Source organism: Spea bombifrons, chromosome 6 (genome assembly GCF_027358695.1).
Source record: "Spea bombifrons isolate aSpeBom1 chromosome 6, aSpeBom1.2.pri, whole genome shotgun sequence".
In the NCBI taxonomy this organism is placed as follows: Eukaryota; Metazoa; Chordata; class Amphibia; order Anura; family Pelobatidae; genus Spea; species Spea bombifrons.
Genome location: NC_071092.1, coordinates 30,276,659 through 30,303,506, shown reverse-complemented (window position 1 = coordinate 30,303,506; position 26,848 = coordinate 30,276,659). Strand labels below are relative to the sequence as shown.

Here is a 26,848-nt window from a genome sequence, read left to right as displayed (position 1 = left end):
ATCCACACATTCATTCATTCTCGTACGCATTCACACAATTCATCCACACATTAATTCATTAATTCTCATATGCATTCACACTACCCCCTCTCCCCATCCCCTTCTTATTATCTGCCCCTTCTCACTATGTACCCCCTCTCCCCCTTCTCACTGCATCCCCCCTTTCTCACTATGTACCCCCTTCCCCATTTCTCACTATTTAACCCATCTCCCCCTTTCTCACTATGTAACCCCTCTCCCCCTTTCTTACTATCTATCTCCTCTTCCTCTTCTCACTGCCTTCCCCCCTCTGCCCCTTCTTACTATGTACCACCTCTGCCCCTTCACACTGCCCCCCTCTGCCCCTTCTCACTATGTACCACCTCTGCCCCTCATCACTGGCACATCACATAACAGTTTGGATTTACAGAAACCAAAGGTTAGTAGGGCCCTGCTTAAACAATTTAGAAAGGATTATATTTATCTTGAAAACACATGTTAATTATCAAATAGAGTGTTGTACAATAATTTACCTGTATTTCACTCTAGAAAAAAGTGCCTAAGAGGTGACCTAATAATAAAGTGCGAATACATTCAATGTTATGTTCTTCGCAGTAAGGGCTGTAAAGCTTTCAAATGCCAGCTTGTAGAGTTGGTGACAAAATTTACTGTGGAGGTCTTTTTTTGGCAAGAAATGATATTCAGAGGTAGACATGGTATTTTAAAAGTAGTTAATTCATGGGATTCATTAGACTGCCTGTGTAGTCATGATGGAGTCCCCCCTTTTTAAGGCTAATCTGGCATATACTCAAAGGGTATTTTTGCCTTCTTTTGGATTGATTTTCATAGGGGCAATTTTGGATAGGCTGAATTTACTATGTAACTACAACTATGTAATAATTCTGAGAGGGTCGTATATTTTAACATACTTCTAAACACTTTGCTGAGACAGTATAGTGTGTGAATATATATATATATATATATATATTCACACACTATACATTATATATATATATATCTATATATATATAAAGCCTGTAACCTCATGGGGGCTAACATAAAACAGTAATATATTTGCATGCAGACCCGAAGTTGCCTTGTTAAACCGAGATAGTATTTTCTCTGAGATTATACCATACCGTATGGATGCATGTGATCTCCTGGCATTTGTGGGGGAGTAAGTCCTTGCTGGAAGGGGTCTGAAGGGTACATGTTTTGCTCTATGGAGAGAAGCTGTTGTTGAGGCAACGTTGTAAAGACATTCATGATGCCTTCAATACTGGTGCTGCCGGAATTATGTGTCTGAGCTAAAAAAAACACCAAAAAAGCAGCGTAAGAATGTAACACAATGTAACATTATACCTTAACTGCATATTTTACAAGGAAACGTATTGTGCAGGTATAATATCACAGAATTACACTGGTTTAAATCCAGTTCTGGCACACTGCAGCAAATGTCTTAGTGCCAGTAATTGTAAGTTTGGTTGTGCCAGAAATCTGTCGACAAATTCTGTGCTATTATAAAAGAAAAATACGGTATACAGCAATCATGAGGTCTTATGGTTCAGGAGAGAGCAGAGAGGTAATATAGACACTTTGCACAGTGTAGAGATACAGAAATGCATCATTGTGGTTGCATTTGATGGTTTTTGTATCAATTTTTATGAGATACAGTACATTGTATTGCAATGTGGAAGATCACAATTGACTTCGTGTGTGCTGATTGAATCTCCTTCTCTAGACACAGGGTTCCATGTTTACTAATGATGAGCTAAGTACATAGCATTGCTAAGTATATAATAGCATTAATCTGGAGATGTTTTCACCTGAAGGTATCCGTGTTGGGTTCTGCTGATCTTGTTGCTGCTGCTGCTGTTGCTGTCTTCTTGCCAGCTTTTTCATCTGTTATAATTAAATAAGAACATTAAAATCTTTCATTGGAATAAAAAAAAAACAAAACAAAATAAACCTACTGTATATATAAATACTGTACATTATAAACTGATACATAGAGTTGGTCAACAAGATTGAGAAGGTTAGTGGAGGCTGTTCTACAAGCAGAACATATTGGAGGTATTGCTCTCTCAAACAGACATTTCGTTTATTATATGTGGTAGTTGTAGTTTTCTAATGAAAATTGTCATTTTAATGTCCTGAACTGTACCCAATATATTTCTTAGGGATTTTTTTATTTTCCTATTTGTTTTTACCTCCCCAATTTTATTTTATAGGAAAGAGAACTGAAATACACATTCTTCCACTCCAGTTGTATCATGTATATATTAGCATAGGAGGCTTTAGGTTTTGAGTAGTTTTAAGTAAAAAACTGTGTGTATGGCACGTCTATCACAAGTGATAAATTAGTTACTATTTAAGTTTAAAAAAAAAAATATAGTAATGACTGGAAACGTCACAGGACTGGGTCCTGGCAGCAGGATGTAGAGTTGAAACAACTTCAGGCTCTGATTCCTAAAGGTCTGGACCAAAAGTGGAGGGTTCCATGATTTTAATGATGATGATTATAACTTTGTAAGCAATCTGTGTCTCACTGCTCCCATATTCTCTTAAAGAGGACCCTAATAATCTGCTTATATAGTGGCGTCATCTCTTATTATAGGGAGTGTTTAATTAATTGGGCCACCACACAAAAACGGTAGAGTCACGTAAGCTAATTAACTAAGAGTTCCATAATTGTGCTTGGTTACTTACTTTTGCTCTTTGGTTCTGGAACCAGACTTGAACCACTCTTACACTGAGACCAGTTTCAGCAGCCAGCGTCTCTCTAACCTTTACACATACAAAATAACATGGGTGTCACTATATATATAAATTCACCAAAAAAGAATAAATACTGAGTCATATGATAAGAGTCCAAAGGACCAATCTTAGGCTGAATGATTTTTTGCTGTCAAATGTTTTGCGTTCTATGGATAATAGTTTTTAAAGTTCTTTCATTGAGGTCATTATTTTATTTTCTGTATAAAATTTTCCAAAACTATCCGAAAGTGCTTCATGACATACTTGAGGAACATCGATATTATTCAGTGTTCTTATGGAAGATCTGGAATAGTTTCTACCACTACGATTCTCAGAATGTACCATATGATTTCCTGCTCTTACTGGCTAGAGAAGTTATTGGAAACTTTTATGAATCCTCTAAGGTACTCATTTCTGAATTGGATCTGTGTTCTAAATTATTTATTTTAAGCCACAAATTAATCTCCATTCTTCTTTTAACCAATAGGTTTCATCCTATTGCTTATACTGCACTTTCATTCTATTCCAGTTTGTTATATAGATGATGCTCATTCTTACCTGACATAAGTATACTATTTATGTAATTTCTGAATAACTTGAAGTACTTCCAAGTGGATATTGAATTCACGTAAGGAGTGAAGGCTGTTGTTTTTGATGATTTGTGTGTCTGGATAAATGTACTGTATATCTCATTTGCTATCTATCTCAGTCTCTAAATGGATGGTGGTGAATGACAGCTATTCCAGTCTTAAATATCCTCATTCATGACATAAGTTTAAAGTATTTCCATTATAACAGTTCATCTCTTTCTTTCTAGGATTTAGTCTTAATCTCCTACAGGTATAATTAATTTTGTTGCTGAACTGAGAGAGTTTAGATAGCAGCTGGGGTGTTATCTCACCTTCCTGCATGGTTTGGAGGACACCTCAAATGACGCTTTAAAAGCCCTGCGTTGCTGTGTTGTTAAGATGGTTCTGGGCCTCTTGGGACGTTTCTGGTCCTTACCATCTTCAGTTCCCTTACCATCTTCAAATTTCCCAGCATCTTCATCATCATCACTTTTACCTAAAATAAGAAAATGCTACATTTTTATGGCCCAACCACCATGAAAACCATGATATTATTCCTGCTCAGGACTTAATATTATACCCCATAATTGCTCTTTAAGAGTATAATTTGCTGCATGTAGTGGTGGTGGTGGTGGGGGGATACGCAGACTCCCACAGAAGTCACATCTCATTTTTAAGGAATGTGTTTACTTTAATAAAGATGCCCCCATGTGCGCAAGAAACAGTTTGTGGGTCTGGATGAGCTTAACATTTAATAATGTCGACTTGTACCATATGGCGTCACTATAAAAATCACTGTAAGCAAGTCATTAGAATGCGTGTGACTTGAGGGTCACAAACAGGCCAGGTTTTTGGATTTCCTGTATAGAGTGCATGTAGCTCAGTAAAAATGTTGGAAGTTGATACAATCACTTGTATCCAATGTAAAGATGTGCTTATTTGTTCTGTTTGTAATTTGCAATCCCTGGCCTAGAGTTCTTATCAAGGACGTATTTATCTTCAGCGTTGCCCTAGGCCATTGTCCATACTGCTGAGCACTGGGACATGACATCACAAGCCTGTGTTCCACCTATTAAGGCCCAATAGGGAAGACTGACACTGATTTGGTGTTAGTTGGCTTAGGCCAGAATATGATGTTATTTTTTTTTTTTTTTACAGGAACAGCTATTCTCATCTTGTGTTGTCGCTTCCCTCTAAAATGCATTAATTGTGCAAAAACAAACAATTTGGTCATATCAGGCCCCATAATGAAAGGTGATACACCTACAGACCATTTGATTCCTGGTTCTATAGGCATAGCCAGGAACTTTCGGGATATAACCCAGAGTCTCAGGGTTTTTGACAAAATCTCAGGGTCACACAGTCTGGAGCTGATTCCTTCCTATTCAATATTGCCAGGATCATAGCTAAGACTCCCAATTGGAGCTTTTGCTCCTAATATGTTATGGCTAATATGCATGCTTGAATGCAGAAGACTTGATTAAGTGTATCTTTAAATAATGTCAAGTCAAGATTTCCACGAGGATTGGTATTGGAGCCATTTGGTTAACACATTTGACTAGTCACTACATAGAATCTTCTCGATGGGCTGTTAAAGGGTTAAGCTGATTTAGAAAGTGTCCAGGTATGTCTATAGGGTTAATGTCTAATATGGGGTAATTTTTACATTGAGCTATTTAAATAAAACCTGCGAAACATATTTTGCATGCAACTGATTAAGAATGTCAGATTTATTTGCCAAACTGATTAATATTTTAGTTTCTGAACTACCTGTAATGGAGCATAAATCATTAATATATTTTTCTAAAGAGCCATTACAGCCAATTTGAGAAGGAAATTATACGTGGATTAAAAGAGCTAATTTATATATCCAAGGGACTCTTGTGGGTATTACGTTTGGAAGCAGGCTTGGTAAACTCACTAGATTTCAGGCAATAGCACGATGTAGGGGTGCTGAAAAAGCACAAAGGTCCATCGAGTTAGGGGGGCTGTGTTTTCTGGTATGCTGTATAGTCATAGAGATTTAAAATAAACTGCTCTATTTTTTTGAACACCATGACATCTTCAACCTAAATGTTGTGAACTTTTGATGCCTTGTACTTATATAAGAAAACAAATAGGCTAATAACCCAGAGTGTGTCCAATTTTTATAACCTTCTATGATATATTTATAATGTGACATGTGGAAAATCATAGAGAGTTCAAGCATTTAATACGCTTGGGCAGAGTTAACGTAGGTTCCCCGTGTCCATTTGGTTTCTTCAGTTTCTCATTGTGTCCCAGGAGAAAAGCCTAGGATTATATAAAGTGGCTAACTGGGTTGTGCCATATTGACCGACTGTCCTTTATCAGGAGGTCGCCTGAATCTAAAGGCCTACCTAACAAAACAGGGAGTAGATGAAGTATACAGAACAAATCAAACATTCAAACACAAGGGACTGCTTACACATGGGACCCTAATATCCACCAGCTTGCCGCCACCTGCTACAAGGAATCCGAGGCTTACAGTAAATGTAGACAGCTAATAAAACCAATGCAAATTCAACAAGGAGAGACTTAGTTTTAATTAGTGAGATCTCAACATCCTTAAACGTCTCAGGCACTAGACGTGGTACTTAATTAAGCCTTAACCCCCTTCCTTTAGTCCTGAGTGTGGAGTTGAAAACATATTGTCTGCGGTGACCTTTTCTTGAGCTGGCCCTGGGAGGCCCGCCACAATTCTACAGTCCATATTGTACAAAAGGCGTTTATCATAAGTATGGGATGAGGGGTAAGAGGGGCATCCTCTGCAATGAAACTGCACTGATCAGATTCTTTCTCTCCTTTTAATCACTATTTCTTTGGTTTGAGGGAATTAGAGGGAGAAGCAAAGTTAGGGCACTTAATTGGAAATGGGGTTGGTTTTTTAGTTGGTGCTGTTTACATAGGATTGAGTGATGGAGCTGACAGAAGCTGTAATTGAAGTAAGGTCTTTGGAGATTAGCTTCAGCATATGGGATCTGTGGCTCTACTTTCCCCCTCTCTGCATTTTCCAATAAAATTGGGTTTAGCTTATGCTCTCTTTCTCTCGTCCTCTTGTCTATAAAAAGCTCTTTGAAAGTTAGACATAAGAGAGAAGTGTAAAGGGGGTGGTGTGCTGCATACAAAAATATCATATCTGCATAGTACAGCTGGCAGTGGTCACTACAGAGATCCATATGTTGTCTGGCAATCGTATTGGCACTTTATACGTTGAATTAGGCTTTATACTGATTAGAACTTTATTAAACATAAAAAATAAAAACTTTTTTGTCCAGCACTATCCTCCGACACAGAAGCACCTTTAATTAGCAAAAAACATATCAATGTTGTTTTTGGATAGTCAATTATACAGACTGAGAGGGGAAACAGCAACACTTTACAGCAGAGACTAACCCCTTCAAGATCAGTGACATAAATATACGTCACCATAAACACCGTGTAAAATATTTAAATGTCTGCAAAATGAGCAATGTCAGGGAGGGGGATTTGCTGGCTAAGCAGAGACCTCGGGAAACCAACAGCATCCAATATTTGATACTTCGATGCATTGGATACTCCAAAAGCAGATTGCCTGCGCAATAACCGACAATGCCTCTCTGCCAGGGTTTGCAAGAGGCAGAGAATGTAAAGGCTGGTTGGGAAGCTATTCCGATCTTGTCACAGACACATCCTCTACCTCGGAACATATATAATTATATATATCGTTTGGAAAATGTAATGACTCTCTAAAAATCCAACACCAAATGCTGGATTCCATTAAGTAATTTCCTAGCGGTGTTTTGCCAGGACAGACATACCTGAGTCAGAAGCTGCTGGGCTTGCCAGGCTGAGTAGATCGCGCTCCCTTTCGTAGTCACTCTTGCAGAGAAGCTGGCCATCTTTCAGAACAAACTCATCGCCCTTCTGGAGTTGCCTCTCACATACACAGCAGCAGAAGCAGCCCAAATGGTAGACACTTTTTTGCACCCTCATGACAAACTCACTGGATGTGATGGTGTCCAGACAAGACCCACATTTTACTGCAAACAACCTATGGGTAAAAAGTGTTGGTAAAATCAATAATCTAACAAAAATGTATGCACCATTCTATTCAAATCTGTTTTCAATTTGTCTTAATGTAGAGTTACATTTTTTATAGAAACATAGAATTTGGTGGGCTATCAATTCTTTCCCGATGTAAAACTCTCAGACTTTATTATAAGCTCATTGAGGCAAAAACCCACTTTCTGATGAAGCATATTGGCATGAACATTTCAAGTGAATATGTGTAAATGTTATGAGAGAAACACAATTTGTTATGCTTCATTTGTTATTAAAAACGGAATTGATTTCCATGAAGGTTTTGATTTTCCAGACTCATGTCAGCAATATAATATAAATACACTGGATGCAAGAAATAATTTGTGAAGTAGAAGGGATGATCTTTGTATATCTTTGAAAAAGATCAGTTGGATCAAATGTAGCCACATGGTGGAATAAACACGTCGATTCACTGAGTGTTGAGTTTTATTGTTTTATTTTTAATTTTGCATATCTTTTAGGCACATCCCAATGAAAATGTATAAGATGTGTCTACATGCTGGGATAGTGTCAATAGCGGCCGTTTTTTACCTAGTCTTCTATTAGCTCAGATGTTTTGTGATGGAATTTTATGTAGCAAGCGGCTTAGTGGGGGAAGCTTACTGATCTTATTTTACATATAAATCTATTAATAATAATAATAATAAGTTACGTGTTTTCATAATATGGTAAAGAACATATTGTTGCCCTTGAAATGTGTGAGATTTATTGAGCTTTTTAGTCAATCTGTTTTTGTTGCAAAGGTTTTTGTATTTTTATCAGTATTAATAAAAACCTTAATAACGTTTTTACAATTTTTTTTCTTTACATGGCGGACGTAAAAGCAAAGTATGGTAGCCTATTTCTCCCACATCTAGTATCAATTCGGGACTGAACGTACCCAATGTGTACACAGTTCATTAAGAGCTCCGAGCTGAGCTAATCAGCTTAAACCCATGAATAACACGGGTGAACATAGCATAGCCTCTGACTTATAGCTGCATAACCATACACATCCCACAAGTAAACTATTAGAGAACCTGATCCCATCCAGCTGTTTAATCTGCAGCAGGACAGCAAATTACACGCTGATTCATTATTTTAACATTTTATCCCAAGGCCAATATGTGCAAAATCTGTCTTTGCAATAAAAAAAAGTCATCCTTCCTGTCTTGTTATTTCAAGCGTGTGAATATATTTAAAAAAAAAATATGTTTTGAGGTCGAAAAACGAAATGTAATCGTTGAAGGACAAGCATATGATTAGAGTGATAAAAATATGCATGGTTATTCTGACACACCTGATGAAATTGCAGAAGAAAAAGTTTATGACACAGGAAGCTAGATAATAGTTTTTTTTCTAAAATGTTGCTTTTTGTTAAACTACGAGAAACTTCCAATTTGCCTTTTTTAAACTTGATTAAAATCCAGTAGTGTAACTCCAAATGCTAGGGACCTTGTGCACTTTTTTTAATCAGTCCCCCTTTTCCATGCATCCTACCTGTTAAAGATGATAAAAAATCCCTGTCTCACAAAACATGTGAACTGAAAATGAAATATTAACCCTTAAAACGTAACCGTTAATAACAGTGTATAAAAACCTTATATAGTATCAACAATGTCTAAGGCAGTCCCTAACTATATCTCACACGTAGTGGACAAGTTTCATGGGATATGGCTCACAATGCCCTAATAACTAAGCCCTATAAATCTGGAATAGATAATAGGTCCCTGAGTGTGTTCCTATAAGGCGACGTAACAGTGATAGCCTTCTACAATATCAATCCACCTATGCCTAGAAATCAAAATAGGACTTCAGAATTCTCATAAACTAATAAATCAAAATATACCAGACACGCGTTTCACCATAGCCATCCCTATGGCATTGCCAGGGAATAGAAGTCCAGAAAGGACAAATATGTATGTACTGGGAAGTCCTGGTGTGGCTTGCATTTAAGAACTATAAGGAACCTCTAATCTCCAGTGTAAGACTTAGCTGGTTTCTATGCGTGTCTTGGGCATATTCTGTGTTTTTGGCTAGTCAATCTTTACCATGGTGGGCATACATGCTCAGAAAGTGCTTGGCGATTACTGTGTTTATTTAGCTATCCATGTGCTAGGCGTGTGGTGATACCTCAACAGTCTTCAACTTGTCCTTCATGATAAAGACATATAGAATTGGAGGGCAAATAAGAACAAATTCTCCCATCTAGTCTACCCATTTAAGATATATATATAATGTTTCACTTCCAGACTGTAGCAAGGGATTGGTACACTGAATAATCTAATAGTGAGGAAATATATTTAAGAAATGTTCCTGTTTAAAGTGTAATTGTGATCATCTGTACAGCTGAAATCACTGGGTTTGTAACATTTCTATTTAAGCCACAATATATTATGGAATTTGAGGTTTAGTCTTGAGGATTTAAGGATCCTACACTGAGTTCTCAATCATACAATGATAAATCTTCCTCCTGTGATGGAGAAGACATCCTGAGGAGTAAAATATTCTGCTGAACCCTTAGTTACCATAAATTGAATTACAACCTAATTAAGGAAACAGTCCTAATAATTGACAAATAATAAGGAGCACTCTGTGAATGAGCAAGACATAAGATTGTTCAATGAGGGAGAATATAGTCATATTCTGTAGAGAGCAAACACAAGTGTACAGAAATGAGACAAACTAAAAGATAAAGCGGCACATTGTCCTTTAGATAGACATGTATTCATCTATATGCACCTACGCGTGTAAACAACAATGAAGGACAATTGTTTTCTCTGCAGATACCTGATCACAAGGTCATGTAATACACTGAAACTCAGTATATTAGCCCTTCACAGCAGTAGACTGTCTCAAGGTTTTTACAACAATCTCCACACCATGACCACAACTGGTATACCACACATGAAATACCAACTTCAATATAGGTGGCTTAATTGCCTTCTTCATAAAGACCATTATTTGTATTGGTTGCTCATCACACCTTTCCCATATTACAACTTTACTAAGTGTAATCTTGACTGAAGTTTAGAAGACAGGATTGCGATGACATATTAAAAATAGATATGAAATTGTAAACGTAACAATCCTTGGCCAGATGGTACCGTATTGTCTGTAAACCTCACAGAGGCTGTTTATAGCTCGTGATCTAATTATATGTACCATTTGCACTAATTGGGAGTAATTCAGCATTTGATGCCATCGTGGCTAGACAGCACATTAAAGCATTAAACACCTACATGGAGAAATTGGCTGCGTGATTTCGGCTAAGTATAGCTGTGTGTATTTAAACTGGGTTTGACACTCACCAATATGCGTATTATTAACTCTTGTACAGAGTTAGTATGCTGATATTATTGGGCAGAAATGTGTATGAACCATTTTTTATAACATTTGAAACAAAGCAGGCCACACCAAATCCTTCCAGCTATAGCTGACCGCTGCTCCCATCATTTTCAGAAAGCCTTTTTTCTATGGACCACTCTTCAATCCCTAGACATGTGCTTGGAACGCACATTACGGAAGGTAAATTTGGGAGAGCTTCTATGGCAGATACTCTACTATTTTGTTTCTTCCTAGTTATATACTTTGGCATCCATAATTCGCAAATACTTGATTATTCAACATAATTTATTGATTGATGAATTGATTGCATTAAAAAACATAAAATAAAATGGGCAAATAGATTTGTGTTATGGTACATGCACAATGTATTCTGCCCTGGATTATGAATTTCAGTAAATAAAATGCATACAATTATATTTCATGTTTTCAATAACATAAACGCAAACATAACACAAGCACAATTTCTACTGAACATGTTTTGATATAGTTGTCCTCTTGACAAATAATTAAAAATGTAAAATATGAAAACTGTGTGCCTGCTTAAAATATGTATATTCTGGCATGTGTCTTTTCTTGTTTTACAGTCATAGATACAAATGAATCCAAAGATAATACATTGATATTATTGGAGATCAACATAAATATAATATCTCATGGCGTGTACATTTTTAAATAATAAACCTCTCTCACTGTCATCCGACCTAGAAGACTAATATTATTGTACATGTACGTATTCCCAGTTAACGTCATTCATAATATATGCTTGACTTATAAAATGGGGTCTGGTTGTAGAGCATATATATATGTTTGATGTATGGATATTTATTGAATGTAAATTGGGCTATACCCTACTTGTATCATGCACACACTCAGATATCCTGACTTCATCCGGTTATCTTGTGCTTGGCTAGCTGTCCTTCTGATATCTTTCTTTTCCTGTACTCCTCCTGGTGTATTAGACACGTCTTGTACTGCACCCAGTATCTCGATGCCTGGTTGTGCATTTCATTCAGATCCTTGGAACAGTAAAATTCCAGGACTAATTTACCCATTATCTCTAGGGCTGCTTTGTAGGCAGTTAACTGCTTGTCCTCATCCTTCCACTCACAGCAGGGAAAGTGGTCAAGTATGGAAGGAGGAGGGAATGGGATTAGAGGATTGAACACATGGACCTTACTGATTCTTGTATTGCTCCACCTTCCCACCCATTGAGAAGTTACAGGTTGACATTCTGCTCCAGAAACCCAACAATAGTCTGACTAACGTACCCTGTGTTTTTATTTTCCTTTAATTAAACTAAGGGATTATCCATTGTACAAAACACCCACAGAAATAAGGATGAAAAAATGTGACTGTGTTTAGAGCCCTGGGCAGAAGTACGAACAGCTGCATGGTTGTTTTAGGAATTACTTTTAATTTTTGTAGACCAGGCCAAGTTATCCATGGATTGAGTCAAGAGAACACGACTTGTGGCTATGATGGAAAGATTAGGCCTGTTTATTTTTATCTTGCTCCTCTTTTTAGACTGCTAAATTTATCGGATTTATACAATTAATGCTAGACACCTATTACTGCATTTAGAAACACAGAAACATAGAATTTGACATCAGGCCATCTAGTCTTCCCATTTTTCATCATGTAAAAACACAATCATGTAATCACTCCTTGGTCTCGTTTTAGATTCAGGATAGCCATATGCCTATTCCATGCATGCTTAAATTCCCTGACTATATCAGAATTCTGCTGGGAAGCTGCTCCATTTGTCTACTATCATCTCCGTAAATGTAAAAAAAAAAAAAAAAAAGTTAATTTCTGTAAAAATAACCATCAAGTTAAAGATAATGTAAATATCTATAAATATTTAGGTTTTCACAAATGACCATTCACAATGTTTCTTTACAGAAGTTTCGAATATTTGTCAGATGACCTTTTAAAATTAATCTGCAAAAATGTACCATCTATTCAAGGATAATTACATGGAAGCAATGACCTGGCCAGTAACAACAAATTAAGTAAACTTTCTAAGTATGGATATGTTTGTAGTATGAAAGAAAGCTAGAGTTCCTACAATAACATGTAAAACATGGTTAGAAACTGTTCACAGCCAAAAGTTATTGTTTCTTGAAAGAGGAAATCATTTAAAACAATCTGAAAAAGTGCATCTGGTTATAGCACCCCTCGCAGAGGGATAAGGGACATCCCTCTTGTGTTTTGCTAGGCCCAGGTACCGGTTCCATAGCTCAAAGTAGCCTCACGTGATCATCTGACCAGCCGTTTGTTTTTCGCCTTAGCAGTTAACATGACCCCTTATTCTCTCCCCCTGACCCTCTCCTCCTGTGACAGACAAGTTTTCGTTTAATACCTGGCAACCAAGGGAGAGTTAAGCTTCCTCAAATATGAGTGTTTTTTTTTTTTTTGGCTGGAACGGCACAGGGCTGCAGCCCAGCCGAGAGAGAAAAATTAAACACCACAGGCTGTGGCTCCAGTGAAGAGGAGATAAAGTGTTCCCATGGAGTAGGCCGGGCACAGCCTTTCTCTAGTTAATACTTAACAAGGCTCCACAACAAAGGCAGCCAATGTAGCCTGTGCTTAGCAAGCTGATTCCCAACATACTGCTATGTAATGGAGATTTCAGTCGACAGTAACCCTATCACTCCCACGGACATGTCAGGCTCCTAAAATGAATCATTGGGCTTTCTCAATCATTTGTACTCCTCATGCTGTGACAGCTTCGAACCCTGCGTTTGTGTTGTTCAGGTCACTTGACCACAACATTTAACCTTTTTTTTAGAGCTATACGGCTAAAGTAACGTTAACAGTTCCTCCCTCTCTTGTTATGAAAGGGTTAATGGGGTGACTTTTATCACGCAAACTCATCCAGCGCCTGTTTCTTGCCAACCATAGCTGACACTGGAATAAAGACATTAATTGGGACAGTCTTGGTGGTATTTCTCCATTTCTGTCACATGTCCTTTATGTTGAAGGCTAGACCGCCATAAGATCTCAACGGTGTGAAATAATACGGCATCCAATATGTCCCTGAATACCAAGAAAGCAATTACTTTGCAACATTCTGTTCACAGGAATCCTGAACAGGGTTAATGGACTTCTGACTCCTGCACAGTTTTGGGGTTATGGGAGAAAATGAATCCTACTTGCTGCCAAAAACATCCAAAGTGCATTATATAAGACTGGCTGGAATTGTATGTGATGAGTGACATTTCACCGGATTGACTGGGATAAATTTCCTAGGTTGGCAGCTGTAGAGTGGATTATATGCATATATTAAGTATTTTTTTTAGTTTAGTTTACACTCTTTTCTAAATTCATATTTGTTCTACATACACACAATCCACATTATACTACAAAAACGTGTTAGTGCAAGTGCTCTTTACACACCGTAATGCCCATAATTCCCATTAATTACAAAGAAGTTGCCTTTGCTTTGCATAGTATTACTTCACAGATAGTAGCATAGTCCCTAGTGAGACAAGATGTGTCTCACTAGTCTATTCACAGAGATTCGTATTGTATTCTTGACAGTGAAATTTTTGATTTGGAGATAATAAACCCTTTAGTGTTTTGTAATGGACAGATTTATTAATCCAGACCTCAAAGAACCAGTAACTGCACTTATTAATAACCGTTGTCTTAACGTTTTAGGTCTTCAGACATCTTCCGATACTAAACGTATATATAAGTGCTCCACTTTATGAACCCTGTGATTGGGGTTTAAGGACTTATCTAGACAAAAATTTGTGGCGTAAACCAAACAAATTAACGTTACCAAGTTCCTCATAAGCAATATGATGATGATGATATTTTTGCTGATTAATAAAGTACAGCAATAGTGAATTATTGAGAAACTGTCAAAGATCAAACATAACTTCCCAGCACCAAAAACCATCTAATCACTTGGTATCATTACAATTAATTCCAATTTATATTTTCCAATTTTGGCTTTCACTTTCTCCCTATTTAGCATGTCCATTTATTTCCCACCCTGTCATAAGATATCAGAACACGTACACCTTGCCATTGTATTCCGTTCAAGTATAGTATCTCATGGCAAATCGACGTATCTCAGAATGTGCATTATAGCCCTGCTAAAGACCTGACTCTGCGGTTAAACTCAATGTGAACTTGTCATGGATGTGAAAGCGGTGAATGCCCCAGGTCAACTTTGGCTCTCAGGACAATTTTAGATTACTATGCCACCATTATCTCCTTGACCAAAAGTGCATCTACTGCAGCTAATAATGACAGTGCATAACTTTTATTATGAGGGCTTAGATATATTTACTTCATTTATAAATATAATGTTCTTTCAGAAAATGTATATGCACCACAAGAATATTTGTGTTCCTTATGAAAAGTAAAAGAAAATGCACTATCCACTATATTGATGCAATTTTTGCTTATGTTAGGAAAAAGATAACATATGCCTCTAAAGATAACATTTTGTCAGATGGAGATGGCGTCGACACAGCATGAAATCAATGTGAAAAGGAGAAGCCATAGATTGTCACGTATGAATATGAAAACAATCAGGGCTTAATTCTCACACAAGAGATCCAGGGGGTATCAAGAGACCCTCTAAATGCATGTGCAGAAAGCACTCCTCTTTATTACAATGAGAGCACTTTAATTCCACAGATTGGTTGCTTCAAGTAATTACAAGTGACATGAAACGTGTCCTCAGAAGGGACAATGCATTGCATCCCTGGATCTGGATGGGTTTCCTAAAGGAAAGTTGTTTTTTTTTGTCAACGGGTAAAGAATGTATATTAAAGTAATTTAATATGGATTCTCTATTGGTAAGGCTATATGGAGTCTGTTTCACACTTCGGCAGATTCTCTGTTCACAAATATTAATTTGGTGGTAGAAACAGTTTCTTTGAGTTTGGGCAAATAGTGCGAATCTTGAGTCTGCTATGAGGCAAGCAGTTTCCTAAATCCAGTAATCACTGAAATCAGAGAAGAAGCTCTAGAAAGCTGGAGTCAACTTCTGGATGGTGAATTAGTAGGCCACTTTCACCATCAGTGTGCGCACTGTTCCCATTTTTTACTTACAAGGCTGAATACTTGAAAACTGCAGATGGTTTTATAAATGTCAACCGAAGCTGTTTTTCTCCTAAGGTTGTAAAACAGATATCTCCCCTTACTATCGGAAGTCCAGCTAGGGAAGGCGACACAACTGTATCAAACAATGATTTACTACCGCTAATGATGCCGGGAAACCGTGAACTGAGGAACATCTAGTCAAAGCTTTATGTAAGTTTTCTGCTCTTCTGCTTCAAGTAACAGTAACCTACTTTGCAAATAATGCTAGGTACCCTACTGACCACATATGTATACCTCATACAGAAAGACAGATGACAGATTGCTCTTTAAATAAGTAATATTAATAGAAAATATAGTCACACTTTCTGTAGAGCACTAAGACAGACATGGGGAAAAATCGAAATGTTACATCCACGTCACAGATGTCTATTATTTGAACAGATGCAATATCCTGCCACAGGTACTTATAAAAATCATTGAGACAGTTATAATTGCACAGGCGATAACACTGACTTTGAGGTGGACCTACTACTGATACAATTGAAGGGATACATAATTAAATATCAGCCTTAAACCTTTAATATACCAGCTTTTGTCTTATGGACAAGAGGACTTTTTTTTTAACCTTAACTAGAAAATGGCGGTGGCACAGTTTGAAGTCAGGCCTGGAACGTATGTCATAGCGATGGCCAGATAATTGATGGCAGTCCAGGGCTGAGATGTTGCATGTGTTCTTTACTATAGGTTGTTCATGTTCTAATAACTGATGTCTGCGCTGCCACTGGCTTTGTATTCATTATTAAGACTGCACGGCCATTACTCTGGCCCCTGCCAGGCACACAGTAGGGACTCTTTTGTGTTCCCAGTCATGGGGTTGAACCCTCTCTTTTCTCAGTCCCAGTGTTACATTTGTATTATAGTTGTAACCATTGTGTCATCATTGGATGTGTATTGTTCCCATCATGTCCATGGCTAACATTGTGTTTTCTTCCTGGTGTGCCTACATTGTAGCCTCTTTATTGCAACAATTTAATATCAGAAGAGTTATGGGGCAATAATGCACCCCAGGACGGGCACCATTGCCAAACCATTTTCTGTGTATTAGTAACTGCAAACCTTCTGAACCAACAGGTTTTCTAACCTTTATCCCCCCAAAAATTATATATATATATATATATATATATATATATATATATATACACATTAATTAATATATATATATTAATTCATAGCAGTTTTTTGCTGCTTGACTGTCTAATAATTATATAATACACATCTTAAACGATGATGAATTCCTAACATGTGTCTTATATAGCTTATATATTTCTATCTACACATTTTTATATACTATTGTTCACAAGTTTGGGGTCACTTAAGTGTCCTTGTTTTTTGAAGAAAAGCTAATTTTTCCCATTAAAATAACATGAAATGGATAAGAAATACAGTGCATATGTTGTTAATGTTGGTAATGACTATTGTAGTTGGAAATGGCTGTTTTTTAATCGAATATCTTCATAGGTGTACAGAGACAGCAACCATCACTCCTGTGTTCACTAATTGAGGTTACATTTGCTTTAAGTTGAGAAGCATCACATAGTAAATTGATACCAACACCCCCAGAAATAATATATAAACAATCTCAATGAGACATTTCTTCATCTTATCCTGATTATGTGTGTACAAAAATTAGTCGAGTCTATCCTTAAATATCAAAAACTGAATTGTCAAACAGGTCATGTTATTCTTTTAACCAGATGTACTATGACAGTTCCTTAGAATAAATACTGTATAAATATATAAAATAAATATATACATTGAGAACAGCCTGACTGCTGCAAGACACTTTCCCCATTATACCTTCTGTCATCATTATTTTTTTCTCTCTAACATATCATTCAGTTTTTGCGTTCAGGAAACATTTCTTCCTATTTGGGGAAAAGATTTTCCTTCAAATTGACAGAAAAATGTAAAATAAATGATCCTGCATTTAACTGGTCACTAGCCATGGACAGCGGTGTATTTAGGCTGGAGGTCCCCTAGCCCTGGAACCCCAGAAGTCACCCCTGCTGATATCACGTCCCCATGTGTCATATCCAAATGCTATGCCTCAAACAAACACAAATACACCATGCTATGGAGATCACGCTGGCTGGTTAGAGCCTACATCGCATAAATGGGCCAGTGACTTATTTAATAAGGCGATCAGCCCCCAGCTTTAAGGTATCCCCCTGGACCTGCACCCCAAGGACTAATCGGCGTAGGCCAGAATATGCCCCTGGACATACAAATGCAGCCAAGAGAAAATGAGTTTCCTCACAAATAAAGGCCCCGTGGAACAGTCTGCACTTCATGTAACAAAGCAGCTCATGCGTGAACTGACGCTTATTAACATTTTAGCCCTGATTTTTATTACCCTTGTCTGTTTCAATATTTGCTCTGTAATTAACAAAATCATCATATGGAGATCTTGCTCATTTTTTTATGGCTGTATTAATTTCCTGCTTTGTAAATAAACCTTTTTTCCCTCAATTAGTTTTTATAGCTTCTGTTTATTGTACCAATTATAGCCCCTGGCTGGAAAGTTAAATACAATTTCATCTTGCCAATGAGCCTTATTAGAAGAGCTTAGGCAGGGTATAAGGACCATAGCACTTCACGGGTTAATATGTGTTTTTTTTATGATTTTGGATTTTATTTTATATCACATTTTTATGAACTAGTTTTACCATAATTAAAACTTAAATAAATGTGGTAATATCAGTGGCTAAACTCTGTACAACCACGAAGACCCTCTTTCCGGTACTTTTGCTGTGCTCAAGGTCATATTTAAAGGGAACTGTGAATATATATATAAATTTTTTTAAATTGCTGTTTTCTTTTTACCATACTGCCCGTGATAAACAAAGGAAAGTCTATGACAAAACAGACTTCATTAGCATTGCCGTGAAGCGTCAGCTCAGTGTAGTTAGCAGGAAAAGTAACCCAAAATATCACATATTATCTATAAAAAGAAATACTCGAGGCTGTAACATATGACTGTATACTGCTGACCTTTTAGTTATATTAAGGAAAATTTGGTATATAACAATATTTTGGAGCAAATTTCTTTTTCAGTGCTAAATATCTCCATGGGTGGTGGTGTTGTTGCAACATACATTCATCCAGGACATAGGTATGTAGTTATATTTCTACAATATTATCTTTACAATCCTTATGAACCCCTTGTCTCTACAATCAAAACCCCAAAGGCTGAGAACAAACCAGTATCCACTTTACATTGTATTACATTTTGTAATCGAAGGTGTTCGACTTGATACAATGTCACCACCAGGGCCGGCCTTAGGGGTGTGCGACCTGTGCGACCGCACAGGGCGCCATGGTTGCAGGGGCGCCTGACCGGGACTTAGATTAAAGCATCGTTTTTTTTTTTTTGTTTTTTTTAAAACTTTATTTAACATCATTGATGTTAAATAAAGTTTAAAAAAAAAAAACGATGCTTTAATCTAAGTCCCGGTCAGGGGCGCCGAGCGATTGCTCGTGAAGTTCTCGGCAACCGCTCGGCGCCCCTTACTCTCCGGACTATACCGGCGCTCAACATGAAATGCCGGCAGAGCGAGAAGACGGATGCCTCCCGCTCTTACCGCAGGACTCCGGCAACAAGGTAAGTGGGGGGGGGTAGTTTGAAGGGGCAGAGGGGGGGGTAGTTTGAAGGGGCAGAGGGGGGGGTAGTTTGAAGGGGCAGAGGGGGGGGTAGTTTGAAGGGGCAGAGGGGGGGTAGTTTGAAGGGGCAGAGGGGGGGGTAGTTTGAAGGGGCAGAGGGGGGGTAGTTTGAAGGGGCAGAGGGGGGGGGTAGTTTGAAGGGGCAGAGGGGGGGTAGTTTGAAGGGGCAGAGGGGGGGGTAGTTTGAAGGGGCAGAGGGGGGGGGGTAGTTTGAAGGGGCAGAGGGGGGGGTAGTTTGAAGGGGCAGAGGGGGGGTAGTTTGAAGGGGCAGAGGGGGGGGTAGTTTGAAGGGGCAGAGGGGGGGTAGTTTGAAGGGGCAGAGGGGAGGGGTAGTTTGAGGGGGGAAGTTTAAAGGGGCAGAGAGGGCGGGTAGTTTGAAGGGGCAGAGAGGGGGGGTAGTGAGGGGGGGCGCCAGAGGAGTAGTCCGCACAGGGCGCCACAACACCTAAGGCCGGCTCTGGTCACCACTACAAGGGTAAGAGATGTTGACTTTTTGCACATTGTAGTAATAATGTCAGGGGCACGTTTCGTCCTGCCATGTACCACAGTCGGTGACGCTAGGTTAACCTTCTTCTCTCCAGCTCTCAAGCAGCTTGGCTAGCATCAGTTGATCTAATGTTTCAAGTTGATCTAATGACCTTCCAGACAACGGTCTAACCAAAAGAGATTAAGGAAGTCTCGCTTTGTAGTCCTGTGTGCTTAGGGCATTTTGTTTTTATTCACGTTTGCTACATCAGAACTTTTAGACTACCTGACCAGGGTGATGAATATTTGATGTCCATTTTAATGTAAACCTTTTCCTGCATACAGTCAAAGGACTGCCCTGGGAATTACAGATTACGGAACTACTTATATGTCTGGCTTTTGAGAGCTGAGTGGAGAGCTCCCATGTGAATGAGGCAAAACATTTCAAGAAGCTTGAGTTATCCAACGTGCCATAACGCCATATTAACAAGAAGGAGCCAACACATCTACAGCCAAGGTCTCTAATCTTGGCTCAGTCCCTTCTATGATATACCTATTCTGTTGATGTGGCAATATATTGCTCAAAATATTAATTAATGACATAAGCCTGATGCAACCAATGACTTTCTTTAAAGTTTAAAGAATTTTTAATATTGATGTAAAACAAGGAGACTTGGGGGCCATATGCTATTAATGGTGATGTTCAACATACAAAAAACATTAATTGCACTCTATAGGATCCCAGTTAAATTAACGCAGAGGAGTTGTCATTTTATTATTTCATCTGAAAGTTTAACCCCTATGACAACAACCTTTTGGTGCTTGTCACGTGAGAATTAAATGTTTCTTATAAAAAAAAGTAAAAATGTCACTTATTTTCTGGGGATGGTTTATGGATTGAACAGTCCTAGGAATTGTATTTTTAATGCCGCATTAAGGATACAGTTTAGCCTTTGGGTTTTGCAGACAGGGTGTGGACCATGGTGGAACCATAAACTTAATAGCATGAGGTCTGCCTACCACCGGCACCAAAAGGGTTAAAACATATCTGAGCTCTCGAGTATTCAGGCAACCTCTCAGTGTTGGTTTTGTATCTTTGCGTTCTAAGCTGGATTTATTTGTCAAAATGTAGAAGCCGTTTGCTAAATGTGTTCCTGCAGTGTCAAAATTAACAGCCAGATTCTAGTATGGATTCAGAACATATTCACAGGTTAAAGCTAGAAGCCAAGAGCACCTACCTAAATCAAAACGGTAGCATTATAGAAGGGGTTTCAGAAGGGGGTCTAATATGATGTTGTTCTAAAATGTACAAAACAGCCCCAAAAACGGACCCAACTACGTATCTTGATACCCTATAAACACCCGATATAATAAAATATTAAATTATAAAATTAGGGTAATTTGTATGGGAACTTTTTTCTTCTTCTTTCATAAAATGTATTGGTATGTCTAAAACTTTTACTAATTATGGCAACCAGAAATTATTTATTGTTAAATCACCTGTATAAATGAATTTAAAATTCAGCATTGTAAAGTCTATACGCTGCCAAAAATACTTGATACAACTTTTGTGGACGCTGTGTGGTTTGCCAGGAACCGCTGTCACAAGTTCTCCCTCGAACCCGACTTTCAAAAGCTCTCTGAAAACCCACCTTATTCGAGAAGGGTACAACCTTTCTTGCTAACACTCTCAGCCATCGTCCTAATCAAGCCATCTGAGCCACCAACAACCTCTACAGATCATACCCCCCTTTTTGCTTTCAGGTGTACTGTTGGTTTGTATCAAGTAATGTAAAAGTACTACCGCTTTCTGATCTGATCTAGCCTTATATTGAGCCTTTTAGTATAAAGAGGGCTTTAAAGCATGTGCTAGCTGAGTATATAATTCATTATACATTGCTTTGCATTCAAATTCAGCAGATTCCACATTATGACCCCCCCCCCATATCATTGGCTCCCGAGATGCATTTGACAGATTTGAAATGTATGTCGTCTGGTTCAGGGACTTTCAGTATGAGTTTAAACACTAGAAATCAGCATGCTTTATTATTTTAACACAGGCAATGGTTCCTATATATGTCTTGTAAAGTTCAAATATTTTGGGTACCGTTTAAGCTGATGAATGATGTTTTAGGTGGAAACACTGGGAAACTCTACAGCTTTTGTGAAAATACAACTCCCCTGATGCTTGAAGATGTCATAGAGGAATAGGTATATCCCCATGTCCAGCACAGCATCATGTGAGGAGAAGGTCCACAACATTTGCTTGTGATCAAGTTAGATGAATGCATAATTCCCTTTTGTTTTCCCGTTAAATGGCCCTCTCATTTGCCTCCTGATGTTGGACAACGGTTAGTTTGCCCCCAGAAATATTTATAAAATCTGTCCTGTAACCAAGTCAAACAACATTTTTGCCAGGAGTTTTTTGATCTGAAACTAAATGGACTCAAATCATTGTGAGATCCAGAAGGAGACTAGTAGACGTGGCCACACACATGCCCCTAAGACTCCTAGGCCCAAAATAGTACACAATTTGGATGCACGATATCAAAGAGTCACAAACCAGCTGAAGCCAACTTATAATGGAGGGCTTCCCTTAAAAAGCAAGTACCACATATACCCCATGAAGCATTTGGGTTTGGACTCCAGGAAGTAGAAGGTATGGTGGCTTCACAAGTTGATATAATGCGAATGAAGTTGATATAAACCAATTACACCCAAAGAACAAACATTTGTCTCCAAAACAACATTCAGCCCCAAGGAAAACATTTTATTTCCAAAGTACCCTTTTTTAAAGATTCTGATGATGTTGGACATGACACCTGAGGTTTAATCAGGCATTAGAGACTTGTACATGCCTAGGAGTGCTGACTAAACTGAGGGGGTTGGAGGTGTCACTCAGGTATGTCACTAACCCCAGGCAGTTATGTCCAATGAACGATATCTCGTCATCTACCAAGCTCATTAATCCAATCAAGGTAATGCAGAATGACTACTCTCTGCAACTCTGTTTAGGACTAGGAGTTACACAGCTGGATGGAGGCGGCGTGGAAAGCAGTCTTACTGGTTAGTTGTTGAAAATGGTTTTCTGCATATCTACTGGGTCTAAAGTCTTAACTCCTTTTCTGCCTGAAGGACCTAGCCATAAAATGAACAGCTTTGGAGTTATAAAGAATGTGACTTTAATTGCCACCTTTGCCACAAGTCAGTTCGTGAAATATCTGCCCTGGTCCACTATGTGTGCTAGTATTGTGAAGTGGATGTGTATCAAAAATAAAACGGTAGAGCAAACGCACTCACAGAGCTTAAGTGCTATCGCCAGTCCTCTGTAGCATCACTCACTACAGAGTTCCAAACTGCCCCTGGAAGAAACATCAGCGCAAACATCGGGAGCTTCATGAAATGGGTTTCCAATCCATGGCCAAGCAGCTGCACATAAGCCAAAGGTCAAGAGTTGACTTAAGTGGAGGCTCTTATAGCTGCAAATTTGGGCCAAGTCCAATAGGATGTCCAGCAAGCTCATATAGATGTGATGGTCAGGTGCCTACATACTTTTGGTCAAATATTAAATATGTGATAGAGCTAATAAAACTGTCTGGTGTATCTGTTAACAGTTCTAGAGATTCAAACCCATTTCCACTTACTAAGCTAGGTTCAACATGAATATGGATATTTAGTACCGGGTAAGAAAACAAGAACAATTTTTTTATCTATAAATTGCTTCATTTACTAAATGTAATGTTCCATGAACTAATATCATAAAACATTTTAGTTTAATTAGTGAGTTCCTTTATTCTCTGTCAGACCCTGCACCACTTTTCCTTAGTTTTTGGATTCCTTTTTGTTTGCGCACAGGTGTAGAAGACACTATGCTCCATCAGTTTAAGCCAGTAACAATGTCTTGTTTGTTTCATCTTGCTTGCCTCTAGGTTATGCTAACTCTTGGGATGATTTCTAAGCAGTCAGGGGGTTCTGGGTCTTTCTTTCAAATGAAAAGTCCTATTGTAAGTAGCGACAGCTGGGATAGATAACATTAAACAATCCAAACTCTGGATATCAAGGTGACGTCTCCAAACTGTCTTCAAAGATACCAAGGGTACTTTGAAGACATACTGACGAATACTTATCAAAATATTAATAATCAGGATAAAAATTTACCAAATTTTATGCTAAAATATCCAGTTGACAAAATACATAACTCCTGACTTTTGACCACATTGCACATACTTAAAACTGGATTAGGTGTTATGAAGGTGGTATCCTATGACATGCCAATACTAGGCATATTTAGGCCCAAGTGTCTTGCAAGCGTGATTTTCACACAGTCATGTAACACTTCGCTTGACATACAAATAAAATCTTAAATCTTACTGGAATAAACTACAAATAAGATGGATCTTGTCCTATAAACTACACTAAGAGTATCCTCAATCCTCTGGTTATAACCATACTACATGTCTCATCATCTTCAAATAGCCTCAGGTCAACGATCATGGAATTCACAGTTAAACAATAGTTCTAACACTAACGAGTCCTGAATTATTTTGGCCAAGTAGAAAGTGGACTTGTCTCCTCTAGGTTCCTCGGAACATACTGACCGTCTCTAGTCCTAAAGCATTCTCTATAAGCAATCTTTAGGTGTGCTATTTTTGGAGCTGCAAGATTCTGTGCACAGGTGGCCGCCCAGGGCAATCATCACAACCCCACCATGTCTTACAGCAAACTGCTGGGAGCTGCAGGAACACGGAAGATGATCTATGAGCAGAAGCAGGTAAACACTTCCACACTCCTGCAACTAATTGTGAAGTGACTGAACTATCACATCATCCCAAGAAAGTCCAGGTGAAACATATAACACCAACGTGCCAAAGCCCATGAGTCTAGAACTTAACCCTGAACAAGCTGAAACATCATATCCAAGCAGGTAGCCATTCATCTTAAGGCAACAACATGCAAGATACCCCTGCATCAGCAGTGGTTCAGAAAACTCATGTAACACATTAAATCTCACATGATCTAACATGGTGAAATACAGCAACCATGTCTTGTAGGTTATGTATAAAGAGAAATGTGCCTACGAAGTGTTAAAGCAAATCTCTACAACCATTTATTTGGTTGCTATAGTTATAGCACCACTTTTATCATTTAGCACTCTTGATATATAATCTGCATTGTATTTTTATTTATAATGAAGAGAATAGGCTACTGTATTGTTACATAAATAGATATTTAGTATTTTAGTACTGGGAACATTATATTTTGGTAGATTTACCAATTCAAAAGTTTTATAGAGGATACACTTCTTTTTAATCTCAGGGCACAGATCATACAAGGAAATAATTAATTATTCATGTTTTCTCCAAGGACAGATATACCAAGTAATAATCTGCAAGTAGACAGGCAATAATTATAGCTGTTGTGCTTACTCCCATCTAGAATACGTTTCTGTAATTTAGAGTTATGTGACCTTTTTTCCGCCAATTTGAGGGTCTCTGTGATCGGTCAGATTCTCAGGGTCACACCGATTTGGTGCAGACTCCATGATAATATAATAATATCTGAGCTTGCATATTGGATCTCTTCTGATGGGTATATTAAAGTTGAAATCCCTGCTTGAAGTCAGGTTAAATTCAGAATATTTTTACCTCTTTCCAAGAGCTGGTTTTCTTAAGAACCCTTATAAGAACCAATTACATTTTTTTTGCTGGATCATTAAAAAGTCTCAAGGTTAGAAAGTTCCCATCAATCATATCAAACAGGACTGAATGAGCAGCTGGATGAACTGATACATGGCATTAGACAGGTGAGTAACATGGTACATTTTCTAGGGCCAGATTTCAAGTAAGGTGGCAGTAAAGATAAGTGTGCAGAACCACTGGCCACCGAGCCACAGGGCATTTGATCGGTTTGCCAGATGGCCAGTCCTACAAAGGTGGAGGAAAACCTTTACATATATGTCATGTTATTTTGTAAATAAGTGGCCTGGTAATATAGCATCCAACTATATGCTCAGTGGGCACTATTGATCACGGTCCTGCACACATTCACGAAAAAGGGGAAGGCAAAAAAGGATCCAGTCAGGGTTAAGTGCTTTCCACAGCTCCTGTTGCTCTACACACCCTGGTGGCATTACGTGGAACTGCAATTAGCACAAATGAAAAGGCCAAGTGTCCCCCTTGCCAGCCCTCCTTGCTATATTGGACCCTTCATACTACATGGGGAAATCAGTGATTTGAAACTAATTATCTTGCAAACTCTGGATAAAGCCCAGCTTTGAACAGTCTACTTATATATGTGTGAAATAAATACAACTTTACAAAACATTTTTCCAGAAGCAAACGTTTACTATTTTATTATTTTTCTACCAACATGTAGATAATTAAAGAGCAAAATGTCCCTATTACTTTTCTTCTTACACGCAAAGAATTAAAAAGCAAAATGCACATTGAATTAAATGCATCCTCTTCTACTCAGCCCAACAAATTTGTACAGAGTCCATTAGTGGTCACAAATCCAGCATGCTCCTCTTAGATCTATTAGCAATTCATCCTTCATAATTATTAAAGCGTTAGCTCTATAGGAAACATTAATAACTCAGCTTTAAAGATTTATGACGAGGAAAATGTATTCATGTCCGGGCACAGTTGGCACGGTATCCCGAGATGGGAGATTTCATACAGAAATTGTTGTGGCATCTGCCAGTAACACCTTTTTCTCTTAGCACTTAGAGGCTTGTCCCGAGATCTGACATGTAACACGGCGCAAATAAAAAGGCTGCCAGCAGAGATCAGACCGTAGATATAACTGAGGATCAAAGCTGTCCAAAGGTGTGAACATATCGGAAAGAATCATTACGTGGCATTTGA

At 38.2% G+C, this 26,848-nt stretch overlaps 1 protein-coding gene across 1 annotated transcript in view; it reads right to left on the bottom strand.

Moving 5' to 3' along the window:
* LMX1A (LIM homeobox transcription factor 1 alpha) overlaps nt 1-26,848 on the bottom strand; it is a 39,318-nt gene that overhangs the window by 2,522 nt on the left and 9,948 nt on the right. Inside the window, exons 4-8 of the mRNA XM_053468745.1 lie at nt 7,124-7,356; nt 3,638-3,801; nt 2,689-2,766; nt 1,806-1,881; nt 1,119-1,286 (exon numbers count right to left, since the gene is read on the bottom strand). Coding sequence (XP_053324720.1) covers nt 1,119-1,286; nt 1,806-1,881; nt 2,689-2,766; nt 3,638-3,801; nt 7,124-7,356 — 719 coding nt within the window. The remainder of the gene's footprint in view (nt 1-1,118; nt 1,287-1,805; nt 1,882-2,688; nt 2,767-3,637; nt 3,802-7,123; nt 7,357-26,848) is intronic.